Source organism: Corvus moneduloides, chromosome 1 (assembly GCF_009650955.1).
Source record: "Corvus moneduloides isolate bCorMon1 chromosome 1, bCorMon1.pri, whole genome shotgun sequence".
Lineage (NCBI taxonomy): Eukaryota > Metazoa > Chordata > Aves > Passeriformes > Corvidae > Corvus > Corvus moneduloides.
In genome coordinates this window covers 40002084-40017818 of record NC_045476.1, presented here as the reverse complement: position 1 = coordinate 40017818, position 15735 = coordinate 40002084, and the positions used below count along the sequence as shown (strand labels likewise).

Sequence of the window (15735 nt, the reverse complement as noted above, 5' to 3'; positions counted from 1 at the left end):
CTCCTTTGTTTCACAGGGATTTAAAGTTTGTTCCACATACTGGGAGAACTCTAGTTGTAGCATCAGAGATGCTACATGATCATGAGAGAGACTGTTTCTGTCCTAAAAACACACACTTTAACTTGCTAAGAAATGTTCCCTCATAGTGCCAAGTAGTATTTTTTCACTGAACTGAAATTCAGCTCCTATTCCTCTGTATGCAGCTCTTTGTCCTGTCACTGGGCAGGAGTTGCTGTGTTTCATACTCTTTGGTACTGGGTTTTGTCTTCAGGGGTTTTTTACATTCATGATGGCATCTATTTTCATTTCTCATTTGGGAGAAGAAAATGTTTTTGTCTGTGCTCCTGAATGTGTTGTTTCCTTTCTGCTGTAGGTGCAGCTGTAAACATTCTGGGATGCCAGGGATGGAACTCACTGACCAAAATCAGTTGTCAGGTGAAAATATCAGAAACAATAAGATATTTATCAGTAGCTGCCATTCACAGGACATGGAATCTGAATGTCTGTTTCCAATGTCCATGGCAGGGTGTCCCTTACCCAGTTGAGAGAGCCTCACCCCTCTGTGGAGCCGTGGCTCTGGGCCCTTCAGGAGTGCAGACCGACAGACAGGGTGTGAGGCTGTTCTGCCAGTACTTGAGTCTAAGCAATAAAATAAGTTTATCTCTGGTCTCAAGCTTCAGGGAAAAACCAAGGATGAGTCTGGGAGCATCCTGTTTGGGAAGATGACTGTGTGGGAGTAGCCTTTATCTGTCTGTTAAGACTTGGATTTTACACATCTCCTTCACAGCAACAATAACAACCCAAGAAAGCTGTATTTTTAGAAGGGAACTCATAAATCACTTGCTGGTGATACAAAAGTTCTCTCATCAGGCATGTTGTGAGCACAGGTGTAACTGCGTGGCCCAGAGGGATCTGCTGACTCAAGACATCTACTGTTCACTTCACGTGAACCTGAGGACAACAGAAGAGGAAAACACTGATTACATGGAAAGGTTCCTTTGTAAGCAGGCAAGCAGCTACGGGTACTTTAGCCTACCTGGACCTGAGGGAATTGATCTTGAATCTCATTCAGAGAAATTTGAGTTTGCTTCCTTATTCATGTAAGCAAAGCCCATGGGAACAATGCCTACTACTGTAATGTGCTTTCTTCAGGAAAGATCTGCCGTGCCTCACCCAAGAGCTGCAGGGGCAAGTGCCAGTGTCAGGCCAGGGCTGACAGCGGGGCCTGGTGACTCACTGCCAGCCCTGGAGCCTGGTGCTGAGAGCAGAGCATCTCTCTGCACGCCAGTGCTCGATACAAAGTACTGTGGGGATGGCCTCTGTCATCACTGGCATCATGATGGCAACGCTGGGCCTGCTGTAAGAGCAGCTCCTCAGCCCTGGCTCCCAGGGCTGTCCTAGTGCCGAGAGGAGCCTGTCCCAGGCTGAGGGCACGTGGCACACAATGGCCCAGAGAGAAAACCAGAGAAAACCCAGAAATACAGGCTCTGTATTTCTCAAGAGAGAGCAGTGAGAGAGGGAGGAAGTAGGAGGATGTTACACAAGGGCTTGGTGAAATGAATTGCTGAGATCTGACATGACACATCTGAAAGCCTGATGAAGTCTGTGTTACCTCTCTGGGCTTCTCAAGCCCTATACTTGCATTTTTCACACAATGTAATTCTTCCACCACATAAGAAATAGAGGTTATGTCTTTTCTTTACCCCTGTGTAATAAGACTTTACTCCATCACTAATACAGGTTCTTGACTTCCAGAAATTGATGTCATTTGTAATACAAGCAGATAGGCCAAACTGAGTCATCTTATGATTACAATTTAAAAAAATAAAGAGCCAGAGCCTGTGGTTCAGGGAGGGAGCAGGTTAAGGCAGCTGCAGAGACAGTGCTCCAGAGAAGGGCAATCCTGCAGTCCTTCAAAACACTGTATGGATGTGACTTCAGTGAGGGAGCCTGGCTGGCTGCATCCAGTCAGCAATGCAACATTTGAGTCATTGCTACACTTTCCCAAGTACAGTCATGTCAAGGTGTTATTGCTCAAACATCTTTTACTGAAAGCAAGTCATCATTTGGAATTAACAACAAACAAATCAGTTCTGATTCATTCACATAAACTTAACCATGGGAAAGGCTAACGGGGTGGCTGTGTTGTCTCTGATGTTTGGGATGCTCCAGCTTGCCCCTGTTCCCTGTTTATTGCCAGCCATCTGCATTGGGATTTCCTTTTATTTGCTGATGAAAAAATCCTTGAAAAAAATCAGACATGAGAAGTATCTGACCTGCACCTACCGGCTACTGCTATGTTATTGCTTGGCCTTGCACTACAAGATGTGTTACGCCTTTCCTGTCTTGGTCACAGGTCTGCAAGTTCCTTGGCCACTCCTTTCCTGATACTGCCTCCACCCCATTTTGCAGTGACCAGAGCTGGGAAGCTCCTCAGCAGGGGTGAGGTCCCAGCTGCACAAGCCCGTGGGTGCAGCTCTGCACAAGTGCCCCGGCCCAAAGCAGTGGTCAGTTAATGGCATGTATTCACATTACCTGTTCCATGCCCTTGATCCCTGTGTCCATACCCTCCCTGGCTGGTTGCAGCTTGTGCTGCAGGAGCAGTTAAATCACTGCAGCACTGCAGGCTGAGCTGAGCTGCTCCAACCACAGGCCACTACAGACACCTCTGAAGGGTGAGATGCCAGAAGCCCCCCCGCTCCCAGGCAGCCCTGTGCATCTGATTGCAGCATGTGCTGGCGGGGCAAAGTGGGCTGGCACTGCTGCCCTCCCATATTTTTACTGTTACACATCTTTTTTGTAAAGAACAATGGTACCAGGATAGGTTTGGATTAAAAACATTACATCTAGACTGCCAGAACTTCAACTCACACCTTCACAAGAAGAAAAGTACTAGTTTACACCACAACTGTGCAGATCTGGTATCCACCCCATCACTTCATCTAATGTGGTCAGCCTGAGAGCACTGAAGCAACTTCCTTCCCCCACAAGTGATGCCAGGGCTGGGAGAGATGTCCCTGCCCTCCTGGGACTGCAGTGGACACAGGCTGAGACTCATCTGCCTGCTGATAGGAAACATTTTAGCTGAGACTTTAGGACCCCCAGTGTCCTGTGTTGTGGAGCTGCTAAGAGGGTTTAAGCTGCACAGCTGTAGCATCCGTCTCCTCTCACTGAGCAGCAGCGTGCCAGGTTTACTAAAACATTTAAACCAGCCTGGAGTTCTGCCTGAGGAACAGCTACCTCAGCCTTGAGACAAAAAACTCTTAGCGGATGACAGCTGTGACAACTGTGAAGCCCAAATGAACACGTTTGATCAATGCAAGAGAATAACTGCAAGTTCACAAATTAATGTCCATCCACTCACAAAGCTGGGCTCTTGCCATGCAAGGCCTCTCGCTCTCCCCAGGTGCTGCAGTGCAGGGACGGGCCCCGAGGCTGTGCCCTCACACACCCAACGCCAGGAGAAACAAACCGCATCCACATGCAAGTCATCGCTTATGCATCAATCAGGATATCACTTTTATTAACTGGATTTTCCATTTCTGTCGCACACCATGAATGTTTATACAGTGAAAAAGCCAAACATTGCCAGAAGCAATAAGATCAGTTGATATTTCTGTACCCTCTTAACACACATGGATTCTTTCTCGGTGAGAAATTTTTATACTTCAGTTCATTAATTCTGCTTATTTAGATTGCTACTCTTAAAATTCTGTGTCAAGATTGTCACATCTTAAATACAGATTAAGTTGCTAGAGGTACATTATTTTTTATATATTTTTATATACACACATACAGAAAAATACAAGACTAACTGTTTTTCCACAATATTTACTTTATACACTACTGTAACTATATGCAACTCTTAAAGACACGTTAAGGGGTACAAGAAACTGTTTACTTGCTCTAAATAGTTTGGTCCAATATTATCTTAATGTAGTGGTTATTCTCGCCCTTCCTTTTACGTGACGACATAACACGACGTACACCACATGCACAATCATTCACCTATCAACAGAGGGGAGAGGACAGCACTCAGACTAACACATCTGTACACCCAGAGGTCCAACCAGCCACACACAACTATAAGGCTATAATACAACTATGCAGCATAAATGGTCAACACGGCTGTTCTAAAGTGAGCACCATATATACAGTAGTATATAAAAACATTGGAAACAAAATACACCCGGGGTTAGTTAAAAGGTGCCATTCCAAGGCTGTACATATCAGGAAAGAGTATTTACAATACTTGGAAAAAAGCTGCAACAAATAAAGTTTATTGCCAATGCCCTTTATAAACTTGTCTCCTACGTGGATGTTACGCTCACTGTCTGTGAACCACACATCTCGTTTCTGGCCCTTGGTAAGATCCCTGCTCAAAAATTTCAAGCAATTATGTTCTATGGCTTCACCCACACATCTACACTTGTAGCTTTTAACTAAACTGCAACTAGAGATTAAAACGTAAAGAAGTGAAACACTTATCCTTTGCCTTGTTCTGGAAGCAGAGCCCCTGCCTTGGCTTGCCAGGAAGGACACCCCACACACTTCAGACTCTCGGAAGTCTTGCAGGACTCACAAGAGCTGTTGTGAGCTGTGGCCATCCTGACCCAGCCGTTCTTTGGTGCTCTGCTGCCTCCACAGCGGACACAAACCACACTGTATTGACCATTCTGCAAGTGTTACAAGATGCTCAACAGTGTCAAACTCCTCTGGGACGCCCAGGGTCTGCCCAGGGCGCTGCTACATAGTACCCCCCGTTTCACTAGCATTGCGTAGAAGACCCAGTGTACAGCATGAAAAAATAAGACATTCTTGCCCTTCCCAAAACTAGGAATCTGCAATATATTTTATTCTAGGTAATAAAATTCCACAAAGTTAATTCATCTGGTCAAAAGTATCCTTTTGTACAGAAATAGGCTAAAGCAAGACCTTGCCACGGCAATGGGAAACCTGACAGGAAGGCTGAGAGCTGTGAAAGAAACACTTTCCCACAGGCTGTTTTAAGTGGACTTTATGAAAAAGCGTATTATTGAGGGAAAATAAGTGGTGTACATGTGGGGAACAGCAGTATTTTAAGTCTTAAAAAGAGTAATAATAACATAAATGACAATAATTTCAATGTGAATCCAATTACCTAAAGGTTTTCCATCCCTTATTGCCTTCTTGAATCTCAGGGAAGAGAGTAGAGAACAGCAGAAAAGGTTTACGAGGTAAAAACCTAAAATACTAAGTGTCATGATATACTACTAACAAAAGTAATTCATACAAATACTTTATTTTCAGTTAGCATGTAAAAACTCAGAAGTAGACTTAATAATTTACCTTTGTTATATTAAAAAAGATTGTCTGCTTGTAATATTAACATATTTCTATGGGAGAAAGCTGCCTTACAAATCTACTTGCCTTTTTTTTTTTTTTAAGAAAACTGCCTCTAGCAAAACAAGATCTTTTCGGTTTCATTTTTGAGCCACAACTTTATCCATATCATAGCTTAAGACAAATAGGTGTGGGTTTAAAATCGTATTTCAAGATCACTAATTTTCAGTGCATCTTTGCTTTGTACAAGCCTTGGAACATCTGAAAGCTCCCTGAAGAGTTTTCAGCATCAAAACATTATTGCTTTGGTTCTGTTTCAGACACATAGAAGTATGCCACGTATCACATATTTTAGTTTTCACAGAAGGTCAGAACAAGAATTAACATTTCACAAGCAAACAAAAGCTTCTCTCTCTAGTTTAAGTGCAGAACTTGAAACTTCTAAGTGCTTCATTTACATTAGGATCCAGATATTTATTTTAATTTAATCCAGATCTTACATAGTAAAATTATAAATGTAAAAATTACACAATAAAATATTCTGTTTTGTTGAAAAAGAAAAACATATCTGCTAGCAGCATGCAAAGACCATGCATTGTCATACCATCAAGCAAACACAAAATTAAAGTATAATAAATAACTGCTTGAAGCCCACTTAAAAATTGTAAGACAACAAAAGGGGGTCTGTGACAAGGTGTTCACAGCTCTGACCAGGAAGAATGACGCTATCAAACAGATCGAGCTGTTCAAGTCAGGTCATTGTCAAATGACATGACAACAACTGGTTTGACTGGAGGTACACAGCAGCCCCTCCTTTGGGTTCCGCTGAATATTCACAGATATCATCTTTTCACAGAGAGGTAGTTGTAGCACATTGTTTTTCAAGTTCCTGTTCTTTAGCCGTTCCAATTCATTTGTTGTCTCTGACATTTGGTCGGAAAAAAATTTTAGGCTGCCCAGCGATGAAGCCTGGTTTGCACTTCCGCTGGAGCTTATACACATTTTCCACGTTGATTTCTCCTGTACTTTTACACTGGAAAAGGACAGATTGTTTTGAGGATCAATAATGTATTTCGTGCTGCCGTGAATCTGCGAGCCTAGGCAAAGGCTCATTAGCTTCAGGCTTTCAACAAGTTCCCCTGCGCTTCTGGACGACAGCTGCATCGAGTTTCCAGATCCAGCGCATCTCCGAGTGGAACCCGAGGTGGTGTTGGCACTCCCGCCAGAGCTACCAGAGGGACTCCCCCCACCTTTGTTGTTATCGCCTGGGCTCGTTTTGTCCACCCCTCCGTTTCCATTGCTTGGTTTGCTTTGTCCCCCACCATCGCCCTGGCTGCCAGGCGGCCCTTCGCTGCTATCCCGTCTGTGCCAGGAGTAGGTAAACCCGCTGTCCTTGTCCAGACGCCTCCTACTTTCTGAGTCGTCATCGCTGGTTTCGGAGCTGCTGCAGCTGGAGCCCCGTCCCTGGCTTTTCCTGCGGTGATAGCGTTTGTGCACTGTGCTGGGCGAGGCGATATTCATCTTTAACCTGCTGAGCTTTGGGGGCAAGTTCTCGTCCATGTCAAACTCATCATCTGACTCACCCTCCTCGAAGATCTGGTTGAGGACTGGTGCACTCTTTCTCGAAGTAAGACGATTTGTAACCGAAGGCTTACGACGCAGAACAACTTGAGTAGAAAGAGAAATAGGTTTTTTATCTTCCTCATCCTCCTCTTCATCTTCTTCTACTCTGAACAAGCACTTCCGGCCACTTGTAGTGGGTTTTAAGCTCACTGATGGAACTGCTGAAAGTGCCGGCCCAGCCAGTTCTGGGATCTCCTCCTTCTTTGCCGAATCCCCAAGGGCTTTGCTCCGGTGCCCGTTGAGAACATTCTCAGCCGTGCGAGCCGGTGACTGAGGAACAGTGGCATGGGAGAGAGGGGTTGCCGTAAGATCATCCTCCAGATCCTGGGGGACATCAATTTTTGTTGGCCACGATTGCCTGCATAAAAAATTAGAGAGGATAAACAGGAAGTTACATCATGGCAAGCATTTCAGAACTTAGTAGGAAATGTAGGATCTGCACCAGAGAAGCACAAGTACTGACACACAAACTGGGCTGCTGAGTGGCGTGTCTGTAAACAACAGGAGTGAGTGACTGAGCACAGGAAGTGTTCTCAGAGAATGTGCATTCCTTTAGAAATGCTGGTATTTGAAAGGAACACCATCTATACAAGAACATCGTTTGGAAATTATGTTGGTTACTGTCAAATCTAAGATTTCACTGCTCTCAGAAAATTATTAAGCAATGAAAGAACTTGAAATAATTGTGTCTCAAAGAAAATAGTCTGAGATTGGTACAGAACCACCAGTTCCTAGAGGAAGGTACAAGCCTATTCAAGCACAACTTAAGATAGCATTGCAAACTATTTTACTTTACTATTTAAGCTTTACTTTTAGCTTCTGGGTTTTTTTCCCCCAGTATTCTTAATATAAAAATTAGGCTAGAATTAACATGAGTGAGACTGAAAAGGTGAGTCAGACAAAACAGTCTCTCATTCTCACCAAGCTCTCTATTCTACAAAGTTCCCTTTAATTTTAAACACATGCAAACTGAGATCATGTATTTATTTGTCCTTAGCTGAGCATCTGAATAATACAACTGCATGAATTCAGAACTCAAGCTGCTTAAGAATATGACACTTGGATAACCTGTAAATCCAATCTGAAAATGAATGACTCTGTAATAGCATTAGCTCAAATCAAAAGTAACATGAGTGTGCATCAGTTTTACAAGTAGCAGCTGATGTCTTATCTCCAGTATCTCTTAATGATTTGTATTTGACTTTAAATCTTAACATATATTTTAATTTTCAAAAAATGCACACAGAATAAATTAAGAACAAAAACAGTCTTTACTCTATTTTGAAAGCCTAATCCAAAAAACCAACATCTACAGACCAATACCTTAACACTGAACAATTCTTCGATGTCTTCACTCAGTGTAAGCTTTTTGTCTTTCATTTTAAAAAGTTTGCCAATCATTTAACTTTACAAACCAAAAATACTCTGGCATACTGCATGAAAAGCTGTAGTAGTGGCCTCTGTTCACATATGGACAGCATATTACAAGACATTCCCATATTTTGTGTGTGCCAAAAGAAAGGGCTGCATGACTTTGCAGCCCAGTTTAGAAGCAAGAGGAGGAGGACAGCAGAGAATGTTTCACACCAAGTGTGACCCCAGGTATTTGCCTGACAGACTGCATACAAAGACACAAGGATCACATCAGTTTCCTCCTCTCTGCCATGTTAGGAGGTCAAGCTGAAGGAAGAGGGAAGGCTCAAACACCTCTTTGCTGCAGTAGGGCTGCACTTGCTGAAGGCTGTGCAGAAAAAGACCCTTCGGTGTGAGATACTGGTCTACACCAGGTTGTCTTCTGACAACTCTCCCCAGCTGTACGAACTTTGAAGAGGAGGAGGAGGCTTTACTAAAGCCAGCAATAAACTCACCAAGCCTTGCTGCAGACTTTGCTTTGAAGCACTCATGTTGGTTTTGCTCAACCAGCTGGTGCCAGAAATACCCCCAGGACCCTCTAACAGCAGAGCCTGGTTGCCCACACACTGCCAGAGCCTGTGTAGTGCATTCCGTGGGTGGAGCCGTGCAGGCTCCTGCCTGTCTCACTGGGAGCTGCTGGTGGCCTCCCACCAGCCTCCCTCCAGTGGGGAGCTCTACCTGGAGGGAGGCAACACAACCAGGAGCTCTGAGCCAAGCTCCACAGACAGGAAGTGAAGCCTGGGCTGTTGTCTTCCTTGGTTTGACTCTGGCACTCTCCCTTAGGCCCCAGCTGACTCCAGAAACACTGGGAAACACTGACCCAGTTTGCTGATGACTTGTGCTCTGCTGTGTATTTTAAACACAAACAATTGTCTGTAATTAAAAAACAGGACTTAAATACACTAGAAACATAACTATAAACATGACAGAAAATGAAGATCTAAAACTTTCAGGAACTTGCCATGCTTAAAGAACAGACTGGTTTGTCAGCAAAAATAGGAAAGTTCTGTGGCTGTCACAATCAAGAGCAAATATAGTATCTTACAGTACTCTAGTTGCCAGGCAATAAACCTCCTCACTACAGTATGTTTATCTCTCATAGCAGCCCATGTTTGCCTCCCTTCCCTTCTGCCTCTCCCTTTAATCCCAGTGGGCCTGAGGGCAGAGTGGGACAGAAAAGAAGCTCCAGGTTGCAAGTTAAATAGTTTGAATGGGTTTTTTTATGTCTGAAGGTCTCAAAATCAAACTAATGCACTACTTTGTTATCTTTTCCATAAGGTCATTCTATAGAAACGCTTGGAATTTAGAACCATCATGGAAGCGAAGAACAGGCACTGGGACCATTAGAGCAAGGGTTCCTGAATTTGTGCAGATGTCCTTGTTATGGAAATTCATACTCAAAGGGCAGGCTACAGCTACTCCGATTTTATGAATTCATATAAAGATTTAGATTCATTGAACTTTTTGTTCCAGTTTCTTATATAACTAGGGTTGCACTTTACTGAAAGAGTGACACTGACACTAAGGAAAAAAACCCCACACAATTCAAAAGCCGACTTTACAGTTTTAGAGTTTCTATGTGAAGGTGAACTCCAGGTTTTCCTCTGAAGTAATTTGTTTTATAAGTAATACTTAGTATTAGGCATATTTGATGGGATTTGTTTTTTAAAGAAGTTGACATGAAAATAAGAGGATGATCCATCATGAGAGAACTGCTGAGTCAAAGTTACAGTATTGCCCTTAAAGAGAGGTGAGCTCTGTCACACCCAGCTCCAGACCATTCTGGTTCTGTAGGCGACCCTTAAATGCCCGCAACAATAACCCTTCTGAAGTACCTGTAACCACATAAGATAAAATTTCCTACATCAGTGACCACTGAGTGAATGATCTTTAAGTGTACAGAGTGCAGGGTGCAGTCCCACTTGGAGATGACAAAGATACTGAAAACACTCTAATATATAGAGCATCAACTCATAATTCAGAGACACAGAATGGTATTCAGAAGAGATGCCACTAAAATCTCAAGCCTAAATCCAATGTGACAACCAGTGGAGACTTTAACCTATTTTCCCGTATGTGAGTCCTTAATTTATAACAAGTGTCCATATTTTTTAGATTTGAAGTAGTAGTACCTTACTTTTATCAGTTAGGCCAAGGAAACTATGACTATGCACCAGAAGGACATCCCAGCATTTATGCTCCTATGATTATTCCTATTAAATAATTTCACATGTGACCTTGCATGAAAGTTGGCACAAAGAAACCTTTGGAATGAACAAGTTATTTTCTCTTTTTCTCTAAATCCTACAGCTAAACAACACTGAAGATGTTGCTGGAGTTAGCAATGCTAAACATCAGCACAAACATTTAGTATTCTTTTATCATTAATAAATTATCTACTAACAATTGTTATTATTGCTGGTAACAGTTACCAATATTTTACCTAAATAGGCAACTTCTGAAAAAACTGGAGGTTGCAGGATGAAAGTTAATGGAAATGTCTCAGTACCTCCTCCATCTTCACTGGAACAATTGTCAAGATGGGCCAATGAATATTTTATCCAATACCAGCAGATCCCTAGTGATAGTTTAATACTTAACTTAGGAAAGAAAAACCCCAATGTTTAAGCAAAAGAACTGCTCAAAAACTTGCATCCTCCAGTATCGACATGCAAGTGCAAACTATACTATTTGCCTTTTGGGTTGGGTTTTTTTGGTTGGTTGGTTGGTTTGGTTTTGGTTTTCTTTTTTTGGTTGGTTAGTTTTGTTGAAGCCCATTCTGCTGTAACAGAAAATATGGGATGCTTTGATAACTGGTTGCAGAGCCAATGAACAATTGAGCATACCAATACCAACTACATGCCAGAATCCCAACTCTCCCCTTTTAGTTTTACTGTGTCACAAGATTAAGCTTTGAAAATCCCAGGGACCCTTACTAAAACAGTTTTTTAATTCATGCTTTTGTCAAACAAACAAAACCTATTGCAATGTCTTTAAGTGACTGATTAAAACAGTAAATTCAACAATTTTGCTTACACAACAGGCACAGCAACTGACATGAAAAAACATACCTACAGATCAAATTTAGAGTGATTTTTCATTTATAACTGATTCTGTATCAGCAGGTTTATGGATTATGCAACTAATTTTTCCCCAGGGATATTATGTAACACAATTTGTATGAGGAGCTGAAGGTCAATGAACAAGCCCTTTTCTAGGAGGTGTGAAAATTTGTCTCTTTAGGTACAGACTTCAAATTGCCTTGTCATTTCCTGAGAAGGGTAGGAATTGAAAATACTATGTGCAACTCATTTCTGAACAGCTCCTGAAGTCTCCACAGCACTTTGAAGACATTTAAAATTTGCAATGAGTATTTTACTGTTTTCAAGAAATCAGTACTTCAGCAATTTAATATTCTCATTAAGAGAATTTAAAAAACAAACAAAAAACCCCAAAATAGTGCCACCCCCTCCCCCCCCCTCAGCCATTTAGAGTCTTAATTCTCACCTGAACTGAGCTTTGATGTTGCTGGGGCTTGCAGATCTGGTCTGAATTTCCTTCTCTTGTTTTTCTCGCAGGATCCTCTCAGCTAGTAAGAAGTAAGTAGCAGTGATGTGATTGTATTTGTTAGTCTCCAATGCCCTGAGGAAAGCACAAAACATGAAATAACCCATCCATCAGTGGTTTCTAAGAACTGGACATGCATCTCACATCTTGCTGTGTTTCCCACAGCAGGAAGAGTGCCTGAAAACAGGACTGCCCATTTCTGATCTTTTGACGGGCATGCCTTAATTTTATTAAAAATAAAGAGCCAACAAGTCTAGCAATTTCAACTATAATTGGAAGAAAACATCCTCAGAATATCATCCAAGAAATTCTTTTTTATTTTACATTCTTTAAATGATAACAGTGTTTTTTATTAATGTTCTGCACCAGTGATGGGCTTTCCCACTGGCACATACAACCACAAAGTACTAATACTTGGTTACGCAACAAATGGAAGAAAACTTTCATTATTTTAGGGCTGTCATATTGAGTTTACAGTAAAAGTTCATAAGCCAGTAAGTGTCACTCAGACATTGTAACAGAGATGATGCCCCTGTTATACAGCTAAAAGCTTAAGAAGTGAGACTGCTGCTTCCCCTTCCCCATCAACAGTTTTTTACAGCTTAAACACATACAAAAAGGAAAAAATATTTTAAGACCTATTTCAATTTGGGGAATATCTTAGATATTTAGCAGTTTTTATCTATTAGAAGAATCTATGTAGCTTTCTAGCAAGCTCCCTCAGTGAGTGACTATTATGCATTACATAGATAAAAGGAGTTAACGTTTTAAGTTAACAAAAATTTGTGTGCACTGGAATTGCGCTAAGGGAAAAATGCTAGAATTTTTCACCTCCAAATATGCATGAGAGGTGAAGAACAAGTAAAAGCATGGATTCTAAAGCATTTAAATTTAGTCAAGATGGCTACTGCAAGAATCAAAACACTGTTCCAACACATTTTCTTGAAGTTTTTCATAAATTTGGGTATACTTAAGTATTTCTGATACAGAGCAAGACTGTAATACTTTGTTTTGTTAACTGAATGGCCTGATACTTAAACCCCGAAGTGCCCAGGTTCTCATGATGTTCTTGAATAAAAAATGAGAGATGCACAAACAAACTGCATTTAGAGAAGTGACAACTTACTCCACAATGGTATCTCGGTCTGCGATGTCCCCAAGAACCATGCGCTGTATTATACTGTTGTGCTCCTCCTCAGACAGATTTTTGTATGATACAAGAGGAATATTATACTTGGTTGCAGGAGATGGGTCAACTCCTTGGAGCCATGCATGGTTTTCAATCTCTTCCAAAGATGCCCTTCGCTTCGGGTCTCTCTGCAACATCCGTGTAATTAGACTGTGAATGAAAAATAAATCTAAACAAAAATGCACACGCGTGTTTAAAAAAGCAGCTGTTGTAAGAGCAACATTAGGAAGACATTTTCTGCTGTCAGGTCACATGGATCTTCAGAAGTCTCAAAGTAAACAATGTGATGGGAAATTATTTAGTCTCAAAGACATTCCAAATATTGATGAACTGAAACAAACAATTTATTAAAGCTCTAAATATCATAAACAGTGCAGTTTTCATTTACTGTACTTAGATAAATAATCTGATTTTTCTCATTTATTTGTTTTCAGTAGGTGTTATGGGGCAACTACAGGTCACAGATGGCCTATCAGCTAGTTAGTAAAGTAATAGAAATGGGATTTTTTATTATTGCTGCTGTCAATAAGTATATGGAATGGCAAGATAAACAAATATTTTATTCTGAAGTAAGTATCAGACAATTGAGTCTTCAGTATCCTTGAAAAAACTGTGATTTGCCTACCCGCATAGAACAAAACCTAAACAGACCAATACACTCTCCGGGATGATGTAGTGACAAATCTACTAATGGGCCAATACTGAGATTTTACAAATGCTGGGAAGAAAGTGCATAAATTCCCCAAGTAAACAGAGAAAGAAGACTTCATTAGCACAGCACATCTCTGTTCACTTACTATACATGGAACATTCTTGGGGTAGGTATTTTTGGCTTTGTACAACAAATACAGATATATGGTTTTAATGCCAAGGTTACAAAGAAACTGTATTGCTCCAACATGTTCTCCAGTTATCATACAGTGCTTTTTCTTGCACTAACTACACTGTACCATGCAACTTCTGACTGCGAGGCCACACATAAAGCCCAAAGGTAATCACAATATTTTACAGGGGTTTTGTGTTTGGTTGTTTGGGGTTGGGTTTTTTTTTTTGGTGTGAGATGATGTATAGATTTAAAAGTGGGGGGTAATTCAACCTTCTTTAAAAATTCTACAGTAAAAAAAAAGCACATTTATTTTTAGTAGCTGTGGTCTCTGCCTTTACCAAGAGGAAAGGCGGGGTGAGACATGGGAGCCTTGAGTTTCTTTGCTTTTGTTAATATTATGACAGAAAGAGAACAAACTCCGTACTTAATTTGACTTTTTTTTTAAACTACACCTGTAGTAAAACCACACAAATGCAGCACATGTGCCTCCTGCTTGAAGCTTGTTTATGCATCTCAAACCACAAATGCTTTCACTCCAAGCAGGAAGTTTAAACATTCCCAGAGACTTTTCCATAAAAACTAACCTATAGAAGACCTGAGTAACTGGTTGCACATTGTCCATGCTTCATACAGAGAAAGCAGATCTGGACATTTAAGCAAATCAGCGTTAGCAAATATATTAAGCAAAAGGCTGTAAAAGATAAGTTTCCTGGCCTCAGCACAGCATGCAGCATCTCAGGAGATTGATTTGATACAATTCACTGATAAGAGCTCTCTCTTAAACCTCTTCCTGTATTGTATTTTAAACCTCTTCCTGTATGTGAAACTCTTCAAGCTCATGGTAGCTTTTCCATGTTACTGGAGGGTGCTAGACACTAATGACAAGACAAGAACACCAGCTATGGCACAGAATTATAGAATCATTAAGGCTGGAAAAGACTTCTGAGAGCATCAGGTCCAAGCACTAAAATAGCACCACCATGCTCACCACTAAACCATCTCTCTAAGTGCCATATCTACAATACTTTTGAATCATCATCACTTCCAGGCATGGTGATTCTACTACTTCCCTGGGAGGCCTGTTCTAATGCTTGACAAGAAATTTTTCCTAATATCTGATCTTAACCTGAGGTCATTTCCTCATCCTATTGCTTGTTACCTGGGAGAAGAGACCGACCCCACTTGGCTACAACCTCCTTTCAGGTGGTTGTAGAGAGCAGTAAGGTCTCCCCTGAGCTGCCTCTTCTCCAGGCTAAACACCCCCAGCTCTCTCAGCTCCTCCCCAGCTTCACTGCCCTTCTCTGGACACAATGCAGCACCTCAATGTCTTTCCTGAGAGCCCAAAACTGAACACAGGACTCAGGATGTGCTCTCACCAGCGCTGAGCACAGGGGGATGATCACTGCCCTGCTCCTGCTGGCCACACTGTTGCTGATGCAGGCCAGGATGCTGTTCACCATGTTATGCATTAGACTCCTGGACTGCACAGATGACAGGTAAAGAAAGGAACAGTCATTATGACCACAGCTGTGACAAAATGTCATTCTTTGGCAAACAACAGAATTCTAGATGCTGCTCTAGATTTTTTGACTGAACTAAATGCATTTTTCAAGCATTTATAAAGGCATCTGGTTCTTCATATTGAAAATTAAAAGATAGTCTCCTGCAGATTCAAGAACCCAGACAAACATTTTAAAATAGTCTAAGTGATGCAACTGGGATATATATTTAAAGGACTGAAGGCGAGTAACCAATAGGGAAACATGGGAAATACTGGAACATATCAATAAAAATA

The 15735-nt window shown here is 41.5% G+C and overlaps 1 protein-coding gene across 2 annotated transcripts in view; it reads right to left on the bottom strand.

Moving 5' to 3' along the window:
* Nucleotides 1–3491: 3491 nt before the first annotated feature.
* The window catches only part of SNRK (SNF related kinase), a 38779-nt gene continuing 26535 nt past the window's right edge, over nucleotides 3492–15735 (bottom strand). Inside the window, exons 5-7 of one of the 2 annotated variants that reach the window (XM_032107216.1) lie at nucleotides 13052–13264; nucleotides 11866–12000; nucleotides 3492–7303 (exon numbers count right to left, since the gene is read on the bottom strand). In XM_032107216.1, coding sequence (XP_031963107.1) covers nucleotides 6085–7303; nucleotides 11866–12000; nucleotides 13052–13264 — 1567 coding nt within the window. In that variant the 3' untranslated portion in view covers nucleotides 3492–6084. The remainder of the gene's footprint in view (nucleotides 7304–11865; nucleotides 12001–13051; nucleotides 13265–15735) is intronic. The other variant, XM_032107226.1, reaches the window with a different exon arrangement.